A 21,337-nucleotide genomic window follows, 5' to 3' on the forward strand; every position below is an offset into this window, starting at 1 on the left:
TAATGTTCAATAGCCTGGCAAGGGAACAAGAATTCAGGATCGCAAGTCAGCCTCTAGAGTCTGTAAAGGAATATGTTTATCTAGGTCAACTACTCACAGGGGACCCTGATCATGAGAAAGAAATTTACAGACGAATAAAATTGGGTTGGACTGCGTACGGCAGGCATTGCCAAATCCTGACTGGGAGCTTACCACTGTCCTTGAAAAGAAAAGTGTACAATCATTGCATTCTACCGGTGCTAACATATGGGGCAGAAACTTGGAGGTTAACAAAGAAGCTCGAGAACAAGTTAAGGACCGCACAAAGAGCGATGGAACGAAAAATCTTAGGAGTAACGTTAAGAGAGAGGAAGAGAGCCTTGTGGATCAGAGAACAAACGGGGGTAGACGATATTCTAGTTGACATTAAGCGGAAGAAATGGAGCTGGGCAGGCCATGTAATCCGTAGGATGGATAACCGGTGGACCATTAGGGTTACAGAATGGATACCAAGAGAAGGGAAGCGCAGTCGAGGACGGCAGAAAGTCAGGTGGGATGATGAGGTTAGGAAATTCGCAGGCGCAAGTTGGAATACGCTAGCGCAAGGCAGGGGTAATTGGAGATCGCAGGGAGAGGCCTTCGTCCTGCAGTAGACATAAATATAGGCTGATGATGATGATGATGATGATGACCATTCCCCCCCCCCCCCTCCCCTTGATTGGTTGGGGCCTGCAATATCGACGTAGAAGACGTGTTTCTTAGAGCCATAGTGGCGGTGCAGGGCATCCGCCCGCGCCTGGCGTCGGCCATTATCATCGACGCCAGGCGTGTCTCCGCGTTCATCTCAATTGGAAGGGGTCGAACGTAGAGGGCGCGTCTCCACAGCTCGGGCACTCGAGCCCTTTCCATCATATTGTGGTCATGTTTAATATGTAACCGGTCCAAGAGGCGGTGACCGGACATGGTCTGGGCGAGATGCGTGTATTAGTTAGCGAGATGCGCCTCGCGAAGTTCCCGATAGAAGTTCACCACCCCCAACGCGAGAAGACGAACGTTGGAAGGGGAGATCGGGAGGTCGAGGGCTTTCTTGAGCATTTTGCGGAGTACAACCTCCAAGCAATCTTCGTCAGGTTTCCGTAAGCGTAGGTATCGTAGTATGGAGTCGAGTGCAGTACTCTACTAGTTACGAAGGCATGTGCGAGCCGCACCGCATCCTTACTTCGTAACCCTCCTCGCTTGTTGGAAACGCGGCGAACCATCCGGCCCACCTGTTCGCCAACCTTGCGGAGTTTGGCAAGAGGTGTGTCTGCCTTGCGATGTTGATTAATGACGTAACCGAGTACTCGAATCTCCTCCACTTCTCGAATGGGGCCACTGGCGAGAGAAAGCTGAACTGAGATTTGCATTTCGGGGAAGGTCGAATATGCACAAATTGAGACTTGGACGGGGAGCAGTGGAGGTCGCAGTACGTAGCATAGTGGTCTATTATGCTCGCCGCTGCTTGCAGGCATTCCTCCATCTTTCCTATGTTTCCCGTAGTGGCCCAGATGGTAATGTCGTCGGCGTACAGCGCATGCTGCACTTCCGACAACTGTGCCGGGAGGTGAGTCATGGCAATGTTAAAGAAAAGCGGCGACAACACAGCGCCTTGTGGTGTGCCCCATGTTCCCATCTCAAACGAGCCATACTCGGTGTCTTGCAGGAGTATATAGGCCAAGCGGTCCGTTAAGAAATGTTTGACATAGTTGAATGTTTGAGCGCCCCAGTTGGTCTCGCTAAGATGCTTTAGTATGACGGCGGGCTTAACATTATCAAAGGCACCCTTGACATCGAGTGCCAGGACTATCTTGTCGTTATGTGGGTGTTCTGTGGGTTCGAGGATCATGCCACAGGACGTTGTAACCCACAGGATGCTGTAAAAGGATGTCTTGTGCCGACTTTTGAGGTCGGAAGCAGAACATGGTGTCGGCGACGGTGTTCTTGCTCTCGAGATATTCCGAGAGGTGGTCATGGACCATCGTTTCCACGAGTTTCCCTAATCATGAAGTGAGGGAGATGGGCCGGAGGTTGTCTATGTTTACCAATTTACTCGCCTTCGGTATAAATGTTACCAATGATGTTTTCCAATCGGCTGGCAACGAAGTGCCCCCGGTCCAAATGGCGTTGATGTATTATGCCCGATCTGAAAGGTTTTCCAATAGTTTGACTGTTACCTTATCTCTCCCGGGCGCCGTCCCCCTGCGCATTTGTGCAAGAGCCGCGCGTATGAATAATCCAACCCTCGCGGGTCTAGATCCTGAGTGAGGTATTGTGAACGCGAAGCGTTCGCTAGCTGCTCCGTGTTTCCTTGAAAGTTGTGTAGTGCGCGAGTGAGGTGTTTCTGGGTTTTCGATCGTGTTTGTGTAGGGTCTATGAGACTCCTGAAGAGCCGCCAAGTGTTGCTGCTCGACATCTGCCTTGCTGCGCTGTTACAGCTATCTACCCAGTTAGTGTCGGCGAGCTGGGCAGCGTATACTCGGCTGCTTGCTGAGTAAGGTCAGAGATGCGAGCGCGGAGTTTACGATTGTGTTTCTGCCGCCAGGATCGTTTGGTTAGGCTGCAGCGAGCTTCCCAGAGGTGCATCAGGTGGTTATCCACGTCCAGTGCACTTTCCGTAAGCTGTATCTGCTTTTCGTGTGAACGGGGTGTTTGCAAGAGTCCGTGTGCCCAAGTGGAGTAGTCTTGTTCAAGAGAGAAGTTGCGGGGAGGGCCTGGCGGAAAGCATTCCAGTCGGGAAGTTTGGCTTGTGCAAGGGATCGATGTAAGGGTCGAGTGTAAATGACAGTGTTCAGTATGCAGTGGTCGCTACCGAGGGTGTCCTCGGTGTTGATCCAGTCTGCGTGTCGCACACACACACACACACACAGACACACACACACACACACACACACACACACACACACACACACACACACACACACACACACACACACACACACACACACACACACACACACACACACACACACACACACACACACACACACACACACACACACACACACACACACACACACACACACACACACACACACACACACACACACACACACACACACACACACACGCACACCCACAAACACATACGCACACGCACGCGCACACGCACACACGACCACACACCCACACACACACGCACACTTCTGTACTTCGATGATACCGGAGGCCCCCAATACGACGTGCCTGATAATAAAATAGTGGTTTTCGAACGTAAAACTACAGAATTTAATTTTGCCTGTGCTTCAATGACCGGTATAATAACTGACTAGGTCAGCTATGCACGAATCTGCAGTAACACTTGTTATCTTCATAGATTAAGAATATATACGGCCTTATTCACAGAAAACCAATTACTTTACCGCGTATATGCTTTGAGAACCATGGCAACAGTAATTTTCTTAAATTACCGTCATTGTGATTCCAGTCGTTCCACGAGGAAAAAATGTTGCAGTTTCACCCGAAAGGCGAAGCATCAATAGCGATAGCAAATTAGTAGAGAGCCATACAGAGTAAGGATAGTAGTTTTATCAGCTGTATAAACATGGACATGTAGCAGCACCAGCAATGCGTAAACCTTTGTCGACGCAATCGGCGTTGTGCCCGCGTTCGCACCGAACGCGCGTCGTTGGTGACTGCTGCCGGTGCCTCTGGCAGCGGGGTCGGAGGTTTTCGACGAGATCAGAGCGGGAGTAGTAGTGGTTTATTGAGGAAAATGACGCTTATTGCTTCTGCCCAATAGGGAGCACGGCGAAGCGTCAGGAGAAGGGGAAGTGGGAGATAATACGGGACACTCGTCGAGCAGCGTCGTTAGTCTTTACCACCTTCTCGCTCGCAACGCTTTATTGCGATAGCACTTATATGGACACTCCAAATGGATTTCTGCCGTGGTTCCGTATGAAGTCCAACGGCGATGAAATCGGTAGCCGTGCGCCGTATGCTCTATGTGAGAGTGAAAGCGCGTGAGGGATGTGCGCTTTCACGGGGAGCGAACGCAGGGCGGAGCGCAAATGCGGCTTCTTCCGTCGCGCGAAAGGCCATGGGGGGACGCAGGGGAGGGAGGGGAGGCGACGTTTAGCTGCGGCACCAAATGTGTATTTATATATGAAAACGTTGCGAGGCGAGAACGTGGTAAACACTTCTGACGCTACTCGACGAGTGTGCCATTCTGATCTCGTCGAAAACCTCCGAGCCCCGGAGGTACGGGCAGCAGTCACTAACGCCGCGCTCGTTCGGTGCGAACGCGGGAAAACGCCGACGGCGTCGACAACAGTTCTGCGCGTTGCTGGTGCTGCTACATGTCCAAGTTAATGCAGCTGATACAACTACTATTCTTACTCCGTATAGCTATCTACAAATTTTTTATCGACATTGATTCTTCGCCTTTCGGGTGAAACTGCGACATTTTTATGTAAATACGCATTTGGTGCCACAGCTAAACGTCGGCACCCCTCCCTCCCATACCCCCACGGCCTTTCGCGCGACGGAAGGTGTCGCGTTTGCTCTCCGCCGAGTGTTCGCGTGCTTTCACTCGCACATGCAGCATACGGCGCGCGGCGACGATTTCATCGCCGTTGGACTTCATACGGAACCTCAAGGTGACGGCTACTACGACGCCGACGGCAGACATCCGCTGGGAGTGTCCATATAATTGCTATCGCAATCATAGACTATATGGTAAGACATTCTCGATCGTATTCATGAATTCTAGTGAAAAAAAAGTGAAAAACTGCGAACTGCTTCTCAATCACGGTCAAATTTCGTGCATGTTCAATACTACTAAGCCGGTGTGATTGTTAAACACCCACTTTCGGACATACTTAACGTAGTGCGAAGACACAACCACGAAAATACCACACGCAAATGCACATGACGCGTGTTTGTGGTGTGTATCTATATGCCTTATACATTTTTCTTTATGATTATGTTTAAATGTACCATTCACTACGTTCTTAAGAAAGTACCAGCCAGTCGAACGTGTCCTCCTGGTAAACCATGCAGTTAGGTGGACATCCCAAATATTTACACACTTCAGTTAACAGTCACTTAGGGAAGTTAAACGTCTCAAAGCAAATCTACTATAGTTCCTTGATAAGCATTTCAAGAAATATGAAGACACATAAGAGAATAGCATTATCTATGCCTATAATATCTATATCGCCGTTGACATTACGAGGAAAAATTGCGTACCTCAAACGCGACGACGATTCCAGAGCTTTCTTCCACCCTTGTAAACATCGAAGCATTCTGAAGAAGAAAATTATACGTAAAGGCAAATGGAAACTGAATGAACCTGAACTGCTGTTTTAATGGTTCGTAAAGACGTAGAACAACGGATGTATAAGATAAGTGTTAGCGATACGCGTTATAAGATATAACGCGTTATACGCGTTATAAGATACGCGTTATAAGATAAGTGAAATGCGATACGCGTTTTTTTGTGGTGACGGATGAACTGCATGTACGGCGCGCAGTGCTGAAATATTTGTAATTTCTTTTACGGGAATATATAATTTTTTTATACATTTAACAGCATTTTTAGACATCGACCATGCATGGTAGCACAATTTCACTTTTTGACCTTGATTACTCTAAATAGTAGACGTAATTTGCACGAGAAATCGAAATGGGTAATTCCGTTTTTACGGAAATTTTGCTAATTACCTTTTCAACTAACCAGCTTCGGTACATATAATTTACGAAATGAAGCGGGCTAGTTTGTAAGCCATTAACTCAAAACCAATTCTGAGGATGATACCAGTTACGAGATATGCAATTGCAAAGTGTGCGATAAAATGAATTTGTATTCCAGTTACTTTTGCGGTTTAGCACGTAAAGGGGCGTTTTCTTTAAAATGGAAGTGGAAGAGCCGTGCATCTCACCGCAAATTTGACAACGCTTATCTCAAAACTAATACCAGCTCTAACATTTCTTACAAGTGAAGGGGCCTTTAGAAATCACTGGCGTCAATCCGAAAATTGCAATATGTGTACTCAAGCAATTATTAATGCGAAAAAAATTACATGTCCCGCGAGACAGAAAAGCCGGCGTTGGTGTCCGCACCAATGGTACCAAAAATGCCCGACGGCGCAAGAAGAAATTGTCAGAACATGCTCGAATTGACGTCCGATTTCTCAGGGAGGTTCCTGTAAACAAAGTAAATAACTGGCTTGGAAAAGGACATTTGGTAAATTTTGGTCTGGGTGGGAATCGAATCCGGGCCTCTGGGGTGTGTGACATGCTTCCCCGACTCAAAAAAAAAAAGAAAAAGACTCCACGGCGGCACCACGGTTCTGGTTGACTAAGGTGCACCTAGAGCGTGCGTCTTGGTACACGTCATGTCGCAGCCACTGAACAAAGGTATGACCTAGTGCGTGCGTCATTGGACGCGTGACGGCGCAGCCAACTGGAGCAGGTGGTGTCACGTCATGAGTGTATAAAAAAAAACCGATAATGTCCAGTTGAACGCCGCTGAGCCGTCCTTCCAGTTATGAACTCCTCGCGGGCAAGCAAGCATTGGAGACGCTTGGCGCGTTTCGGTTTGGCCTTAGCCAAGAAATTTCCCCAAAGGAAGTATAACGCTTTCGCATTCCAACACGCAAGCAGTCTTAGGCGTCTCTCACTTTTATGAAGTTGATGAGGGAGGTTTTGCTAAATATTCAAGTATAAATTTTGATTTACAGTGCAAGTAATGTCCACTCTTTCGAGTAATTCAGATCAATGATTACATTTCTGCCATAGGAATATTTCAAAAATTTTGTTAACGTTAAAACACCCCGTAGAGGCTTAGCCAGAGAAGTGCCCACGTCCTCAGTGCTTTTCATAATTAAGCACCGTGATACCGTTCTGTTGCAGAGCTGACGCTTTCATTTCGCAAATTATGCGTAACATACAGCTGCTGTTTTATACGAACTCTGTAAGCGTGCGAATATTGAAAACTTGAAATACATATTGGTGTAGCCCTTATCTCGGACTGTTATCGGAATTTAATAGTCCAAGTTGAATAGGCCTCGAAGATAGCTATAACTATGATGCCAGTGACGTAGGTACAACCTGTTTGGTGCAATACACAATTATAGACACTGGATATACAAGCAATGCATTATAAAGCTTCAAAATGAAAAGTACATTCATTGCTTCCTGGCTCTCTTGAACTGAATTCATCTATGCTAGCTTTTAATGCGACAGCATTAAGGGCCCCGTGTCTCGGAAAATCCGGCGTTGGTACGTATATACGATGCGTACGCATCGGCGTCTGGTGGTAATAATCATGCCGAACTGCATTATCCCGAACCACCCCGACAGGGCGGGCGCTTCGCGTGGCACAAGACGTTAGTGAATAAAAATTAAATTTTTCTCAAAGTAATATCCGTCAAGAAAATTGTAAACTACAACTTAACCACAATCTACAGACGTGATATCGTCTGACTGTAATTTGAATATACGAGAAAAAAGACTGATAAGCAGGCAGGCATCTTTGAATGCTTTCGCGTTCCACTCCTAAAGGCGAAGCTTAAGCGACCTCCAATTCTGATGGTGTTTCGCTGTAGTATGGCTGTAGGAAACATTCAGGGGAATGTTGCAGACCGAGACTTTTTAAATTTTGATCGGCCCCATGTCGCAGAAAGTACAGTGTTGGTGCCAGCATCAACTGCATCAAATAACGCCCTCTAGTTACATATTTTAAGGCGAACCTTAAGCGTACTTTAATTCTTTTGATACTTTAATTCTGTCAATTACCATCGGCTCCATCTAGCGTGAAGCGACCTGTGGTAGAATGAGACGATAGATTGTTTTCGGGACAAACTAAGTAGCGCGGAAGCTCTGACCCAGCAGCTCGTATTTGACCAATAATGCGTTACGACATTTCAGCAGCCTCGTTAGACTTATTGTGATGATGGTGATAGCCTGAAAGCAAAAAATACCCTTATGCGACGAACAGAAGCCTACGAATAGCAACCATACAATCATAGAATACTTAATTTACTCTTCGTGGAAGCCTTTACAACGAACTTCACCCATTAGAAAAAAAAAACGCTGAGAAGTTGCAAACAGTTCCGAAGGGCGATGCGTTTTCGTACACCTCACTCAACCTAAAATTAGACATTGAAGTTCGACCATCGAGAATATTTCTATAAATCTATAGACAGATACGCTCAAAGCTGCAAGGTGTTGGACACGCTAACACGTGGTTCGCTAATGTGGAAAGGTAATTGTGCCGCACATTTCCGGGAAACGTTAGTATTCGACGAACAAGATGTCACTCGGGCATTTCTTGCTATGTAACCCACTGTCTGTGCCACTATCCGTGGATGTTCATTAAGTATGCAGTGCATGCAATACAAATGGACAATAGCTGCAGCGATTTATAGCGCCGACTTTAGGCCTTGATGCCCCGTAAATGAAGTTATTCCATCACTGTCCCAAACTAGAAAATATAAACAGCCCAATTCGTAGACTCCGAAGGAGCATGTACGGGCGAAAGTACGAGAGCATACCGCTTCTAAGCTAAGGTAGTACGGGGTATTCTTGTTTGCGCGAACGTGTAGTGCAGAACTTATATACACTTGAAAATTCCTTTCACCAGTTATACAGAGCAGCAGCAAGCGCAAGGAATATTTTACCTGGTTCTTCTTGTAGTGTCCACCAAAACATTTTGCTGTCTCGTCGAAGTTTGAAGAAGCGTAATTTGTCCAATAGTAGTCGTTTGGCATGAAGAAATTGGCTACACGAAATAAGAGTTTGCATTTTATTACAAACTATGTTCGCCAAAGGCAAACCGTTAATGTGGCACGGCGTCCCGCTTTCGTGCAGGCTTTGTAACAAAAGCGAAAAAAACGCCGAAGCGGCTACCGAAGGCTGGGAACGCTGGGTATACATTGATTTGTTTATCTCTGAAAGCGAATGTATACAGCTGCAGTTCCAACTGTAGCTTCACTTTTCATTCTTAGGCGGCGGGTGAGATTATCTCACGCTCAGGCATTCATTCTTCACAGATAGTGCTTATGTTCTGGATTCAGCGCACGACTATTGAACGACTTCTTATAGTCCGTTAATGTCTGTAATGCATTAAGGGAGTGACGATCAGTCCTCTTCCTGTTTGTGCAAGTGTTCCAATAAAAGCACAAATGAAAAAAGTCTCTTCGCGAGCTCTAACAGTTTGCATACGAATGACGGATTCGTTCCCGTTCTGAAAAAGCTGAATATTGATGGCAGCTTAATTTAAGAAAAAAAGGCTCATTTACTTCTGCTTTTATAGAAAAACATAGAACCCAGAATCTAATTTAAATATACCTGTTGTAAAAACAAAGTGCATGGGGAAGTGGAGAATGGGAAAACGGGCAAATTAGGACAAAACAAGTATTTTAAAGGATGGTCGACACCACGTCGACACTCTACTCAAAACATGTGTTTTATACTGCAAAATGTATGCTGTCTCAACGCCGCGCAAAATGCTGGTGGTGGAGGATATGCTCAGCGCGATACGGTAAACAACTGCCATGTAGAAAACGATACACGTTCTCGCAACTGCAGTATTTTGTGCTTACTCAAAAACATCAAATCGTAAGGATTTGGAAAATGTGACCCTAAGCTCATAAGGTTTGAAAGTAGTCTTGTACGAACAAGCATTTAAGCATAATATGCCTTTAGAAAACAGAACGTCTTCACGCATTCTAAACATATCTGCTGTGTACGCCTATTACTGTTAAACGACTTATGAGCGAGCTGGTTCTACCATTACTGCTCGTCACTTGAGAGGCCGCTAGTCGAGAATATATGTACTGAAGATACGCGTTTTAGTTAGAAAGCACAAGGAAGCCGCCAGAAGCAGAAACAGAAAAACGTTAGGTATAACTGGCGCGTAGTAATCTTGTGAAGCCAGTGCGTTCTTTCTGTTTATAACCTATTTCTTTTTCTCCACATTGATGGTTTGCTGAAGCCACTGGGAATACTTGCATGGCTTGGGCTACGAGAAGATTTTACGGTAGAGCGCGCTCTACATGTCGACATGCCGCTTACGAAAATGTGAGGTGATTTAAGTAGAGTGTTCATACTTGCAAACGTAGCTCTAAAGAGGCAGTCGGTGAGTCGAGGGCCAATGCGGGGAATGTGGAACATCCTGAAAGCATTAAAAAGGTGTATGACATGATTACAACTGAAAGACAGACAATCTAAACATGGTGATGAGCAACGCACAAAATGGAGGCTTGTTGCTTTCCAGTTGATTGGAGGAGAAAGTTTGCTCTGCCGTGAACACAAATCTAGTTTCTATTGAAATGTACGACTACTATTTCGGCAGGAGCCGACTCCTAAATGAATGAAAGTACTCCGAATAATATAGTTAACAGTAACACCAACGACTGAGATTGTTTATGCTATGGTTATTACTAAACTTGAGTATTCGAGCCAGCGTGGTAACCAACGCTGTCTTAAAGTACCTGATGTTATATTTATTATAACGGGAAGAGTGGTATTGATCTTTCAGCCTAACTACACCAAAACTCGCAATAATGACCGATTCTCGTTTCAGGGACTGTAAATTACACACTGCAGTGCAGATTGCACTTGTAGTCGCATTTTCTAACTGAATATGATAATTGATTACGAATCTCCCAAACTGTAAACTATTTAGAGTCTTAAACAGTTGCCGAGTGAAGCAGCGAATACATTTTCATAGATTTTTTGAGGTATAGCATCACGCCATGAACCATCATGAATGGTAAAAGAAATGTTGCGATTGGTAATAAAAGCAAAGAAATAGCTCGCGCTAATATAAAGAAACACCAATGGGGCAGGTAGAGCGAGTGGCATGGGGTCGTTGAGCTTACAGGAATAAATGTTGGCGCAAGACGCGCTGCTTTGCGATCTAGCTGAGTAATGTCCTTCACCAACATGAAGCCTGGTCCACCCAGACAACGAAACCTTGTGATCTTACGCCGAATATATCGAGAGAAACATGGTGTGTCTGAGGCATCTATGTAGCGCCGTTGTGGATAACCGAACAAAAGAGGCCTATAAAAACTGCCGTGTATCACGCACGGTGAAAATTAACAAGTGAATCTGTACGAGAAGAGCGGCTTGCTTAGAAGCATTGCATTCATACGCACCTTTCCTTTTGCGACGTTGGCACGGAAAGGTTGTAGAAGGCTAAAGGAAGAACTGAAAAAAAAAACGATGAAAACATGGGAAACATTAGGCCATTTAGGCAACTACAAAAGTTCACTATTTTCGAAGCAGATAAAGCGGCTAATATTTTTTCAGGTGAAGAAGTCGGCACTTGGAAAGACTAACAATGCTTTTCATTACAGTTAACATTGTCGTGGTCATCATTGTCACTGCCATATCACCAGTAGCACAACTTTCTTTTGTCTAGTGGCTGTGGCAGTACATTGGGTCATTGGTCAATCTCCAACGCGTTCTATCTTGAGTCAACAATATCTAGCTTTATATACGTGAAACAAAACCAACCAAAAAGGAGTGAAAACGTATACATTACTAGAAACGATGAAACCCAGCCTTTAGGACGCAAACACCAGGAGAGAAGTAGACGTACACACGCTGGGACTAGCAACAACTTCTCTCCTGGTATTTGTGTTTTAAAGGCTGGGTTCCTTCGTTTCTACAAGTATGTACCAACAGGCACAGCAACAGACTCTTCTACGCATACATTGGTACCTCGCTGCAAGAATGTGCCATTCAGCGAAAATTTCAACAATTCGCAGAGTGAACCTGGCTTGTTCACGTTTTTTACTCCGTGGAGTGAACCCAGTACCTCGGAACAAACAACGCTTAACTGTACGTAATGGCACCTGAGCATTTCCTGGTACTCCATGTAGTGGGCCACTATTTTCCCTCACCTGGCCTCGCTCTCGTGCGTCTCACTGGCACTGTGCTTTTACCATTTCACAGACTGACTGGGACTGAAGTTACAAGTTGTGCAGATGGATGTAAACACTATAGTATAAATTGACCTTTTCCTTCATCCTCCACTAGCGGTATCTAAATCTCGAACATGGAACATTGGTCAATACACTGACATTACATGTATATATATACATATATCATCATGAGCAGCCTGTGTGTGCACTGCACTGCAGGACTAAGGCCTCTCCCAGCAATCTCCAATTACCCCTGTCTTGCGCTATCTCATTCCAACTTCAGTCTGCAAATTTCCTAATTTCATCAGCCCACCTAATTTTCCACCGTCCTCGACTGCGCTTCCGTTCCCTTGGCACCCATTCTGTAACTCTTGTGGTCCAACAGTTATCTGCATTACGCATATACATGGCCTGCTCAGCTCCATTTTTTTTCTCTTAATGTCCATTAGGATATCGGCTATCCCCGTTTGCTCTCTGATCCGCGCCACTCTCTTCATGTCTCCTTAACCTTAGGCCTAACATATTTCACTGCACGGCTGTTTGTGCGGTTCTTAACATGTTTGTGCGGTTCTTAACTTTTTTCTCGAGCTTCTTTGTTAACCTCCAAGTTTCTGCCCCATATGTTAGCACCGGTAGAATGCAATGATTGTGCACTTTTCATTTCAACGACAGTGGCAAGCTCCCAGTTAGAATATAATAATGCCTGCCGTATGCATTCCAACCCATTTTATTTTTATGTAAATTTCCTTCTCATGATCGGGGTCCCCTATGAGTAATTTACCTAGATGAAAGTGCTCCTGAAAGGGCTCTAGAAGCTGACTAGTGATTATGAATTCTTGTTCCCTTGTCAGACTATAAAACACTATCTTTGTCTACAGCATATCAATCTTCAACCCTACTCTTACACGTTTCTTGGTTAATGTACGTAATAATTTGTTGTAATTCGTCCCCATTGTTGCTCAAGAGCACAATGTGATCTGCAAACCGAAGATTGTTGAGACATTTGCCGTTGATCCTCACTCCCTAGCCTTCCCAATCTAAGAGCTTTAATATTTCTAAGCGTGCGGTGAATAGCATTGGAGAAATTTTTGACCCGATTTTTGACAGGTAACTTTACATTTTTCGTGTGGAGAACGAAGATAGTTGTGGAATCTCTGTAGATATTCCCAAGGTATACACGTATGCCTCCTGTGTGCCTTGATTACGCGCACGCTATGCCTCCATGACTGCTGGTGGCTCTATTGAACCAAATGCCTTTTTATGATCTATGAAATCCTAATCTCCCTCTCCTCTCTCTCTCTCTATATATATATATAGTAGAAGCACGTAGGAAGTACATAACAGGACTTTACTAGTCCTTTTATGTTTTTCCTACGTGCTTCTATTTTTTGAACTGCTGTGCCGGCTCCTGTGATTGCTTGCTTCACTGATATTCACTGCAACTGTTGAAATTAAATACTTGTTCTGATTACCTTGTAGCATCTCTCGAGTTATATATATATATATATATATAACTCGAGCGATGCTACAAGGTAATCAGAACAAGTATTTAATTTCAACAGTTTCGACCGACGGACCAGTCTTCATCAAGATTTTAAAAAAGATGTTGCACTTCGGCACTGATAGTGAAGGCAGCAGACAGCGTGTTTGACCGTTCTTAGGGCAAAAAGAAAAACAAACATACAAGAGATACTTCACACCGAAAAGGAACAGTGGTGAGTGATTTACTCTTTTTAGGCACCATGACAGATTTACAGCAGCCTTATCGGCAACGATGCAGGCGGAGTCCCACGTTTGTAGGGCAAGCAGGACAGTTGGAGAGGAAGAACACTAGCCAGAGAAGAGGGAGAGGTGCTGAAAGTAGCGGTAACTAGATATCCGTAGTAACGACGCAGGGAGGGAGAAAACGGTCGCTGCGCAGCACCAGTGCGCGTGTCGCCGTTGTAGCTGGAAAGAGGGCAAGTTGATAAGGTGGTGTGGGCATGGTAGAGACGGATCGCAGAAGGGAGACAGGAAGGCAGCAACTGTGCAAAGGAACGTAGTGTCACAATACACATATACACAGGCACGGCCCGTTCTGGTGATATTTGTGGTCCAGCTGAGGTAGGAAGAACGACAATATATATATATATATATATATATATATATATATATATAACATAGGTTGACAAACCAACGATATTTATTAAGGGCGAACCTGTGCCCACGACTAACAGTCACTGCGGTCGTAAAGAATTGCCCGGCAGTCGCGTTCTAAAACTCGAGTCCAGCCGTCTTCTTCTTTCTTCTGGAGTCCTGCCTCGTGCGCGTGGCGCATGCGAGCCCGGTCCAACCGGGTGCTCATGCCAGGAAGATGGCTGCCTGTTGTTGCTGAACAATACCACGGTACGGCGTGCATATTGTCCAATACGAAGGGCGCGCAACATAAATGTGGCCAAGTTGTCGCGGCATTATCCTCCTCCTTAACGCATCGGCCCGATGCGTGAGAGTGGTTCCTGTAAGCACTCACTTTTTAGATGCGAAGCATCTTATCCTCGGGGCTATGCACTCCCTCCCTCCCTACCTCCCTCCATCCACCCAACCGCCGTGCGTTCACACCCCTATTGCGCATGCGCATCCTCCTCCCCCTCCTCTCCTTGTCTCATCTCCTCTCCTCTCGCCATTCATGCGCATCCTCTCCCCCTCTCCTCTCCGGATTGCGCAACGAATTGCAACACCTGCGGCTCCGCGCGCGATAATGCGAAGTAGCTTAGGTTAGAGGCTCGACGGTAGGAGCCCAAGAAGCACCAGCAACAGTCACCAACGACGCGCGCGTTCGGTGCGAACGCGGACAAAACGCTGACGGCGTCGACCACAGTTCTGCGCGTTGCTGGTGCTGCTGCATGTCCAAGTTTATACAGCGGATAAAACTACCTTGAGTCGACCCCATGGCTGCTTCGCATACTAATCGGGGTTACCCTACGGGAAGACGGTGTAATTTTTTTTTCATCATCTCTCCTGGTAGGGTTTCATACGGACCATATGTACAACTTCCGTGGGGTTGCGCTGTCTTGAGCTCTCGTGTCCAGCGAATTTCACTTCGTAAGTGACGTCGCTTATACGACGAAGTGTTTCGTAAGGACCGAAGTATCGGCAGAGAAGCTTTTCAGACAGTCCACAGCGTCGCACTGGGGTCCATACCCACACCTTGTCACCGGGCTGATAATGCGCTTCACTACGTCGCTGGTAGTACCGGCAGGAGTTGATGCGTTGGCGGCGTATTCGGTACCTTGCAATCTGTCGTGCCTCCTCGGCTCTTTGCAAGAAATCATCTGGGTCCGATGAGTTATTGTTTTCTTCATCTAACGGCAACATAGCATCCAAAGTTGTGGTTACTGCTTGGCCGAATACAAGTTCAAACGGGGCGACTCGTGTTGTTTCTTGAACGGCCGTATTATATGCGAAGGTGATGTACAGCAAAATTTCGTCCCACAGCCTATGCTCAACATCAACATACATCGAAAGCATCTCAGCCAGTGTTCTGTTGAGGCGTTCAGTTAAACCGTTTGTCTGAGGGTGGTATGCCGTAGTTCTCCTGTGATCAGTATGTGTCATTTGCAACAAGCATTTCATTAGGTCCGCAGTAAAGGCTGTTCCACGATAGGTAATAACAACTGTGGGAGCGCCATGCCTGAGCACGATATTGTTGACAAAGAATTTTGCAACTTCGACAGCCCTTGCACTGTACAGTGAATCAGTTTCTGCCACAGTCCGTGGCCACAACTATCCACTTTTTGCCTAAAGATGATGTTGGGAATGGTGCAAGGAGGTCCATACCGACTTGTTGGAATGGGGCTTTTGGTGGCTCTATTGGCTGGAGGAGGCCTGCCGGTTTTACGGATGGAGTCTTGCGCCTTTGACACTCGCGACAAGTCTTGACATAGTGTTGCATGGATGCTAATAACTTAGGCCAGTAGTATTTCAGACGAATCGTGGCGAATGTACGGCTCACGCCCATGTGTCCAGATGAAGGTTCATCGTGACATGCATGCAAAATTTCTTCTCGCATAGCTCTGGGTACGACAAGTAAAAACTTTGTCTCGCTTTTCTCGAAGTTTCTCTTGTAGAGGACACTTCCTCGCAGACAGAACGAGGATAGCCCTCTAGAGAAAATACGCGGGATTTGAACGTCGAGTCTCTCCAGGCGCTGTATAAGTGGTAGCAATTCCGGGTCATCTCGTTGGTGTTGAGCGATTTGTGACGCGTCAACAATGCCAAGGAACGGGAATTCCTCTTCTTCTGGCCCAGTTGTCTCGACTTGTGCGAATGGTGATCACTGACTGCTCTGAATGATCTACCATAGAGGTAGGGTCGAAATTTACATATTGCCCAAATGACTGCAAGACACTCTTCCTCGGTTGCCGAGTAGTTTACATCTGCTTTCGAGAGCTTACGGCTGGCATAAGCAATTACTTTCTCCTGGCCGTTCTTCCACTGAACTAGTATGGCACCGAGGCCGACGTTACTCGAATCGGTATGAACTTCAGTGTCGGCTGTCTCATCAAAATGGGCAAGGATTGGAGAAGCTTGCAGGCGATTCCTTAACTCGTCAAAGGCGTCTTGTTGTTCGGTGTTCGACATGAAAGGTACATCTTCTCCTGCTAGTATTGTTAGGGGGTCAGCAATCTTTGAAAACTTTTCCACAAATCTTATGTAGCATGTGCATAAACCCCCCCCCCCCAAAAAAAAAAACGAGAACAAAAAAAAAAACGTCGCACTGACTTTTTGTCTGTGGGTGTCGGGAGCCTCGAAACGGCTGCTGTCTTTTCGGGATCTGTTCGAACGCCTTCAGCACTAATGACGTGTCCGAGAAACTGAAGTTCATCGAAGCCGAATTGAGATTTTTCAGGCTTAATTGTCAAGTCTGCTGCACGAATAGCTTCTAATACTTGTCGAAGTCGCTCTATATGTTGGTCAAAAGTTGCGAAAAATACGATCACATCATCAAAATACACTAAGCACGACTGCTCATTTCAGTCCTGCATACACCGTGTCCATCATTCGCTGGAACGTTCCAGGCACGTAAGAGAGGCCGCATGGGAGCGCTTTAAATTCGTAGAGGCCGTCAGGGGTTACGAATGCTGTCTTTTCACGGTCCCGCTCATCCACCTCTATTTGCCAAAAACCAGTGTTAAGATCCAGGGAAGAGAAAAACTTTGCACATCTGAGCCGATCTAACGTATTGTCGATACGCGGAAGGGGGTATACATCCCGCTTAATTACGCTGTTCAATTTACTGTAGTCGACGCAGAATTGATGTGTGTTATCTTTTTTCTTAACTAGCACTACGGGAAAGGCCCATGGACTGCTGGAAGGCTGAATAACGTCATTTGAAAGCATCTCCTCTACTCGCTTCTTGAGGATCTCCCTTTCTTTTGGTGAAACTCGATATGGGTGCTTGCATACCGGTCTTATTGTGGCGTCCTCTGTTATGATTCTGTGCTTTGCAACAGACGTGCGCCATACCTTCGACGAAGTAGAGAAGCAGTCAGAAAAGTAGTTTATCAGGGCACATATCTGTTTCTTTTCGGCTTCCGGGAGTCTTGGGTTGACGGTAATTGATCCGTCGACACTGCAGGTTCCTTGCAGAGCAGTTGACGTTGTCGTTGGGCTGCATAATTCGGTCGCTACACCGAACTCGTGGAAATAGGCAATAGCTGTTCCTTGTGAGATGTGTTGGAATTCATTTCCGAAATTCGTAAGTGCAACATTTACACGGCCATTGCTTAAGTGCACAAGACCCCGAGCCACGCAAATACCTTTGTTCAGAAAGAGCGCCATGTTTCCATCCGCTATGCCTTCGCGGTCGCAAAATGTTTCATTTTGCACAAGAACCATTATACTGTAGCGTGGAGGCACACTTACATCATCATCAACGACGCGCGTTGCAGCACGACGTCGCTCCTCCGATTCTTCCACAGGTATAGCTTGTTTTGTCGAGAAAGACCCACTGGACCGACGTAGGTTAATTATGGCGCCGTTAGCTTGGACTTTTCCCGTGAACATTCTGGCAGTACAATAAAGTCAGAAACGTAAGTGAAGCCTTTTATCGTAAGTCTTGCGGTGCATCGGCTAAGGGGCATAATAAGATGACCGCCTGCCGTGCTTATCTGTGGTCCAGTCCGCAGCGTCACAACTTTTTTCAATTTCTTCGCCATCTTGAAGCTTAGCCGGTGTCGACTAAGGCATTCAGCTCGCATCCGTCTATTATCAATCGTAAATCTGATGTAATCGTTTCGTTCCTGCACCTGTTTACTGAAATTATCTTGTCATCGATCTGCAACCGTGTTGGAGGATCTTCGTAACTATGGTTATCAGCGGCCTCACCTCCACAGGTCGCTTGCTTCAGTTTCCCTGGTGTGGGCTTGGTGAACGACGCCTAGGCAATCTTGGGGAGGCGCGTGGGCTAGGCGATCGGTAGCGCATGGGTGACGGTGACCGTGATTCATGTTGGCGAGGAGTAATGGGGCTTTGGCGCGTGGACAAGTATTCTTCGATCTCTGCTGGTCGTTCACCGTTTCGGGGGCATGATGCACTTAAGGGAAAGTCTCTTAATCCAGCTTGACGGTACGGGTTGAACCTATACAGGTGACCCGCTTCTCCACAGTGAAAACACAAAGGCCTGCGCTCGTGGTGACGCCAGACGTCACTTTTCCGGGGCCTCTGCTCTGCGAAACGAGGTGCACTAAGTGGTGGAGGCGGATAGGCAGCCGGTGGTTCCAGCAGACGAGGTGCACTGCGTACTGTCGACGGGTAGGGAACGGTCGTGGCAACTGCTCCACTACTGTGTACCGCGGGTTGCCTGAGTACGTCGGCGTACGTTGGCATGCGCTGCATCGGCTGTGGCTCATGCTATGGACCCCGTATGACCTGCCTCAGTTCGTCGCGGACAACGTCGACGATAGATAGTGCAGTTGGAGTCTGAGGTGTCCGCAAATTCTTGAGCTCTTCCCTGATCACCGACCGGATGAGCTCCCGCAGGGCTTCAAGATCGTTTGGCACGCCTCCAGAGAAGACATGGGCAGGTGCACAGCTTCCCTCCCAGGTTGTATTGCCGAGCGCGCTGTTCCAGCGTCTTTTCGATGGTCGTTGCTTCGGTTCTGAACTCTGCGGCCGTGGGCGGTGGGATGCGGACGATGAACTGCGAAGAATTCCTTGCTTTATCCCACGCATGAGATGGCGCAGATTCTTATCTTCACTCTTCGTGGGATCGGCACGCTTGAACAGGCGAGACATGTCCTCGATGTACACCAACCACGTTCTCGTTTGTGAGCCGGTTCCTAGCTTGAAGCGCAATTTCCGCCTTTTCTTCACGATCCGTGCTGGCGTATGTTGCTAGCACTTGTCGTCGAAATTCCTCCCAAGAGGACAAAGAAGGTTCAGTGGTTCTCATACCACGTTTTTGCGAAGACCTCAAAGCGACATATACGTTTCGGAGCTGCTGTCTCTCATCCCATTCATTGAAGCTCGCCACTCTCTCGAACAGTTCCAACCGGTCTTGCCCGTGTTCGAAAGAGTCGCCATGGAATGTTGGCGGCTTGAGAGATTGGCTTACGGCCAGCTGTGCCGGTATTACCTGGCTAGTCATTGTGGGGGCGTCCGTTGTCCGAGTTTCCCTTGGCGTGAAGAGAAGAGGGCCGAATTCGGGCGAGTCACCTCGAAGACGGCGGCTGGTCCGCTGGTGCGCAGGTGTCAGTTCCACGGAATGGACTCGCTGGTGGTCGGGGCTACGCTGACTTTCGTACGTGGGGCTTCGACTCATACCCAGCACCTCCACCAGAAATGTAACGATGTTGAGAAACGCAGGTTAACAAAACAACGATATTTAGTAAGTGCGAACCGGTTCCCACGACTAAACGTCACTGCGGTCGTGAAGAATTCCCGGCAGTCGCGTTCTAAAACTGGCGTCCAACCGCCTTCTTTCTTCTTGAGTGCTGCCTCGTGCGCGTTGCGCATGCGAGCCGGGTCCAACGGGGTGCTCGTGCCACGAAGATTGCTGAACTGAACTGAACCTTATTTGGTCCTGAGAAGAGCAAGTCCCCCTAAGGGGGCTCGTCTGCGGGCCGCGTCCACGACGAGACCGGGAGGTGGAACTCGGTGGCCAGGTCCTGGGCTCTCTGAGTCTGGACAGCCCGAAGTTGGTCGTGCCACAAGATTGCTGCCGGTTGTTGCTGAGCGGCACGGTACGGCATGCACAGTGTCCAATACGAAGGGCGCGCAACTTAAATGTGGCCAAGTTGCCGCGGCAATATATATATATATATCAGTGAAGTAAAGAGTAACCGGAGCGGCACAGATGTAGTTCAAAAAATAGAAGCACGTAGGAAAAACATAACAAGACTTTACTGACGTTACGGCCGGGGTCTGGCCTTCATATATATATATATATATATATATATATATATATACGGAAATGGTAATACCAGTATGCCCTTGTGCTTGCAGTTTTTTATACAGCCAAGTCAGGGATGATATGTGTAAGTGCTGTTTTCTAAAGCTTACCGGACTCACCAGCACCGGCACCTCGTAAGCTCTCGCGTATTCCTAGAAGGGGCATTATGTCACTCAGAATGTCTACTTGAGTGGCATGGCTAAGGTAACTGTGGATTTATTAGTTTTTCGGCTGCCGCCTGAGGCGCATGTGGAAGAATGAATCCAAGCTCAATTGGATTGTCTACTGCTTCTTTAGAATATTTTTGACGTACTAGGGCTGATTTCGGTTGCTCCGCGTGTCTCTCAAATTACGCAGACTTGGAACACATTTTTCTGTATCTGTGAGTTCGGGAGTACGGGATGCTTGTTTTGCAGTGGTGGGGGTGGCTGCTATAGAAGTGAAAGTATTCCTGACAATCTGTTGACTTGTACAGGGACGTGGAAATGCGACCTCCAGGCAATGAAAAAGTGACGTCGAGGAAGTGAACAATATCTTGGAAGAAATAGCGCGTAAAATAAATTGATAGGTGCAATGAATTGAAATTAGAAGTGAAAACAAGATACTTTATTCATACCCGGGCCCCACAAGAAATATGGCAACCAGGAATAGCTTGGAGAGTATTGTTTTTATGGCCGAGTTTCCGAAGAAGAGAATTTCTAACGGCGCCTCAAAGATATTACCACAATTTGGAGCCATGTTCGTTCCCATGGCGGCTCTGTTGATTTGCAGACAGTGCTTTCTGTCAAACTCGAAGAGATTATATGTAAGTACTATATATATTGTTGCATCCAAGCGTGAAAAGGGATGTGGGGTTCAACAAGAGAAAGAAAAAAAACGACGACTGGGCAGTGGCCATTCCTGCTGTTCGTAGCCTGCTGTTCGTCATCTCGTGTGGTGAATACGCACCAATGATTCCGTGGGTGCGACGGCACATCTCTTCCCAAAGGAGCAACTCTTCGCGAACAATCTG

At 46.8% G+C, this 21,337-nt stretch overlaps 1 protein-coding gene across 1 annotated transcript in view; it reads right to left on the reverse strand.

Moving 5' to 3' along the window:
- The window catches only part of LOC119441025 (neprilysin-3), a 41,313-nt gene that overhangs the window by 7,207 nt on the left and 12,769 nt on the right, over nucleotides 1-21,337 (reverse strand). The window contains exons 5-8 of the mRNA XM_049661462.1: nucleotides 11,124-11,175; nucleotides 10,071-10,135; nucleotides 8,640-8,740; nucleotides 5,206-5,262 (exon numbers count right to left, since the gene is read on the reverse strand). Coding sequence (XP_049517419.1) covers nucleotides 5,206-5,262; nucleotides 8,640-8,740; nucleotides 10,071-10,135; nucleotides 11,124-11,175 — 275 coding nt within the window. The remainder of the gene's footprint in view (nucleotides 1-5,205; nucleotides 5,263-8,639; nucleotides 8,741-10,070; nucleotides 10,136-11,123; nucleotides 11,176-21,337) is intronic.

This window comes from Dermacentor silvarum, chromosome 2 (assembly GCF_013339745.2).
Source record: "Dermacentor silvarum isolate Dsil-2018 chromosome 2, BIME_Dsil_1.4, whole genome shotgun sequence".
Taxonomy (NCBI): Eukaryota; Metazoa; Arthropoda; class Arachnida; order Ixodida; family Ixodidae; genus Dermacentor; species Dermacentor silvarum.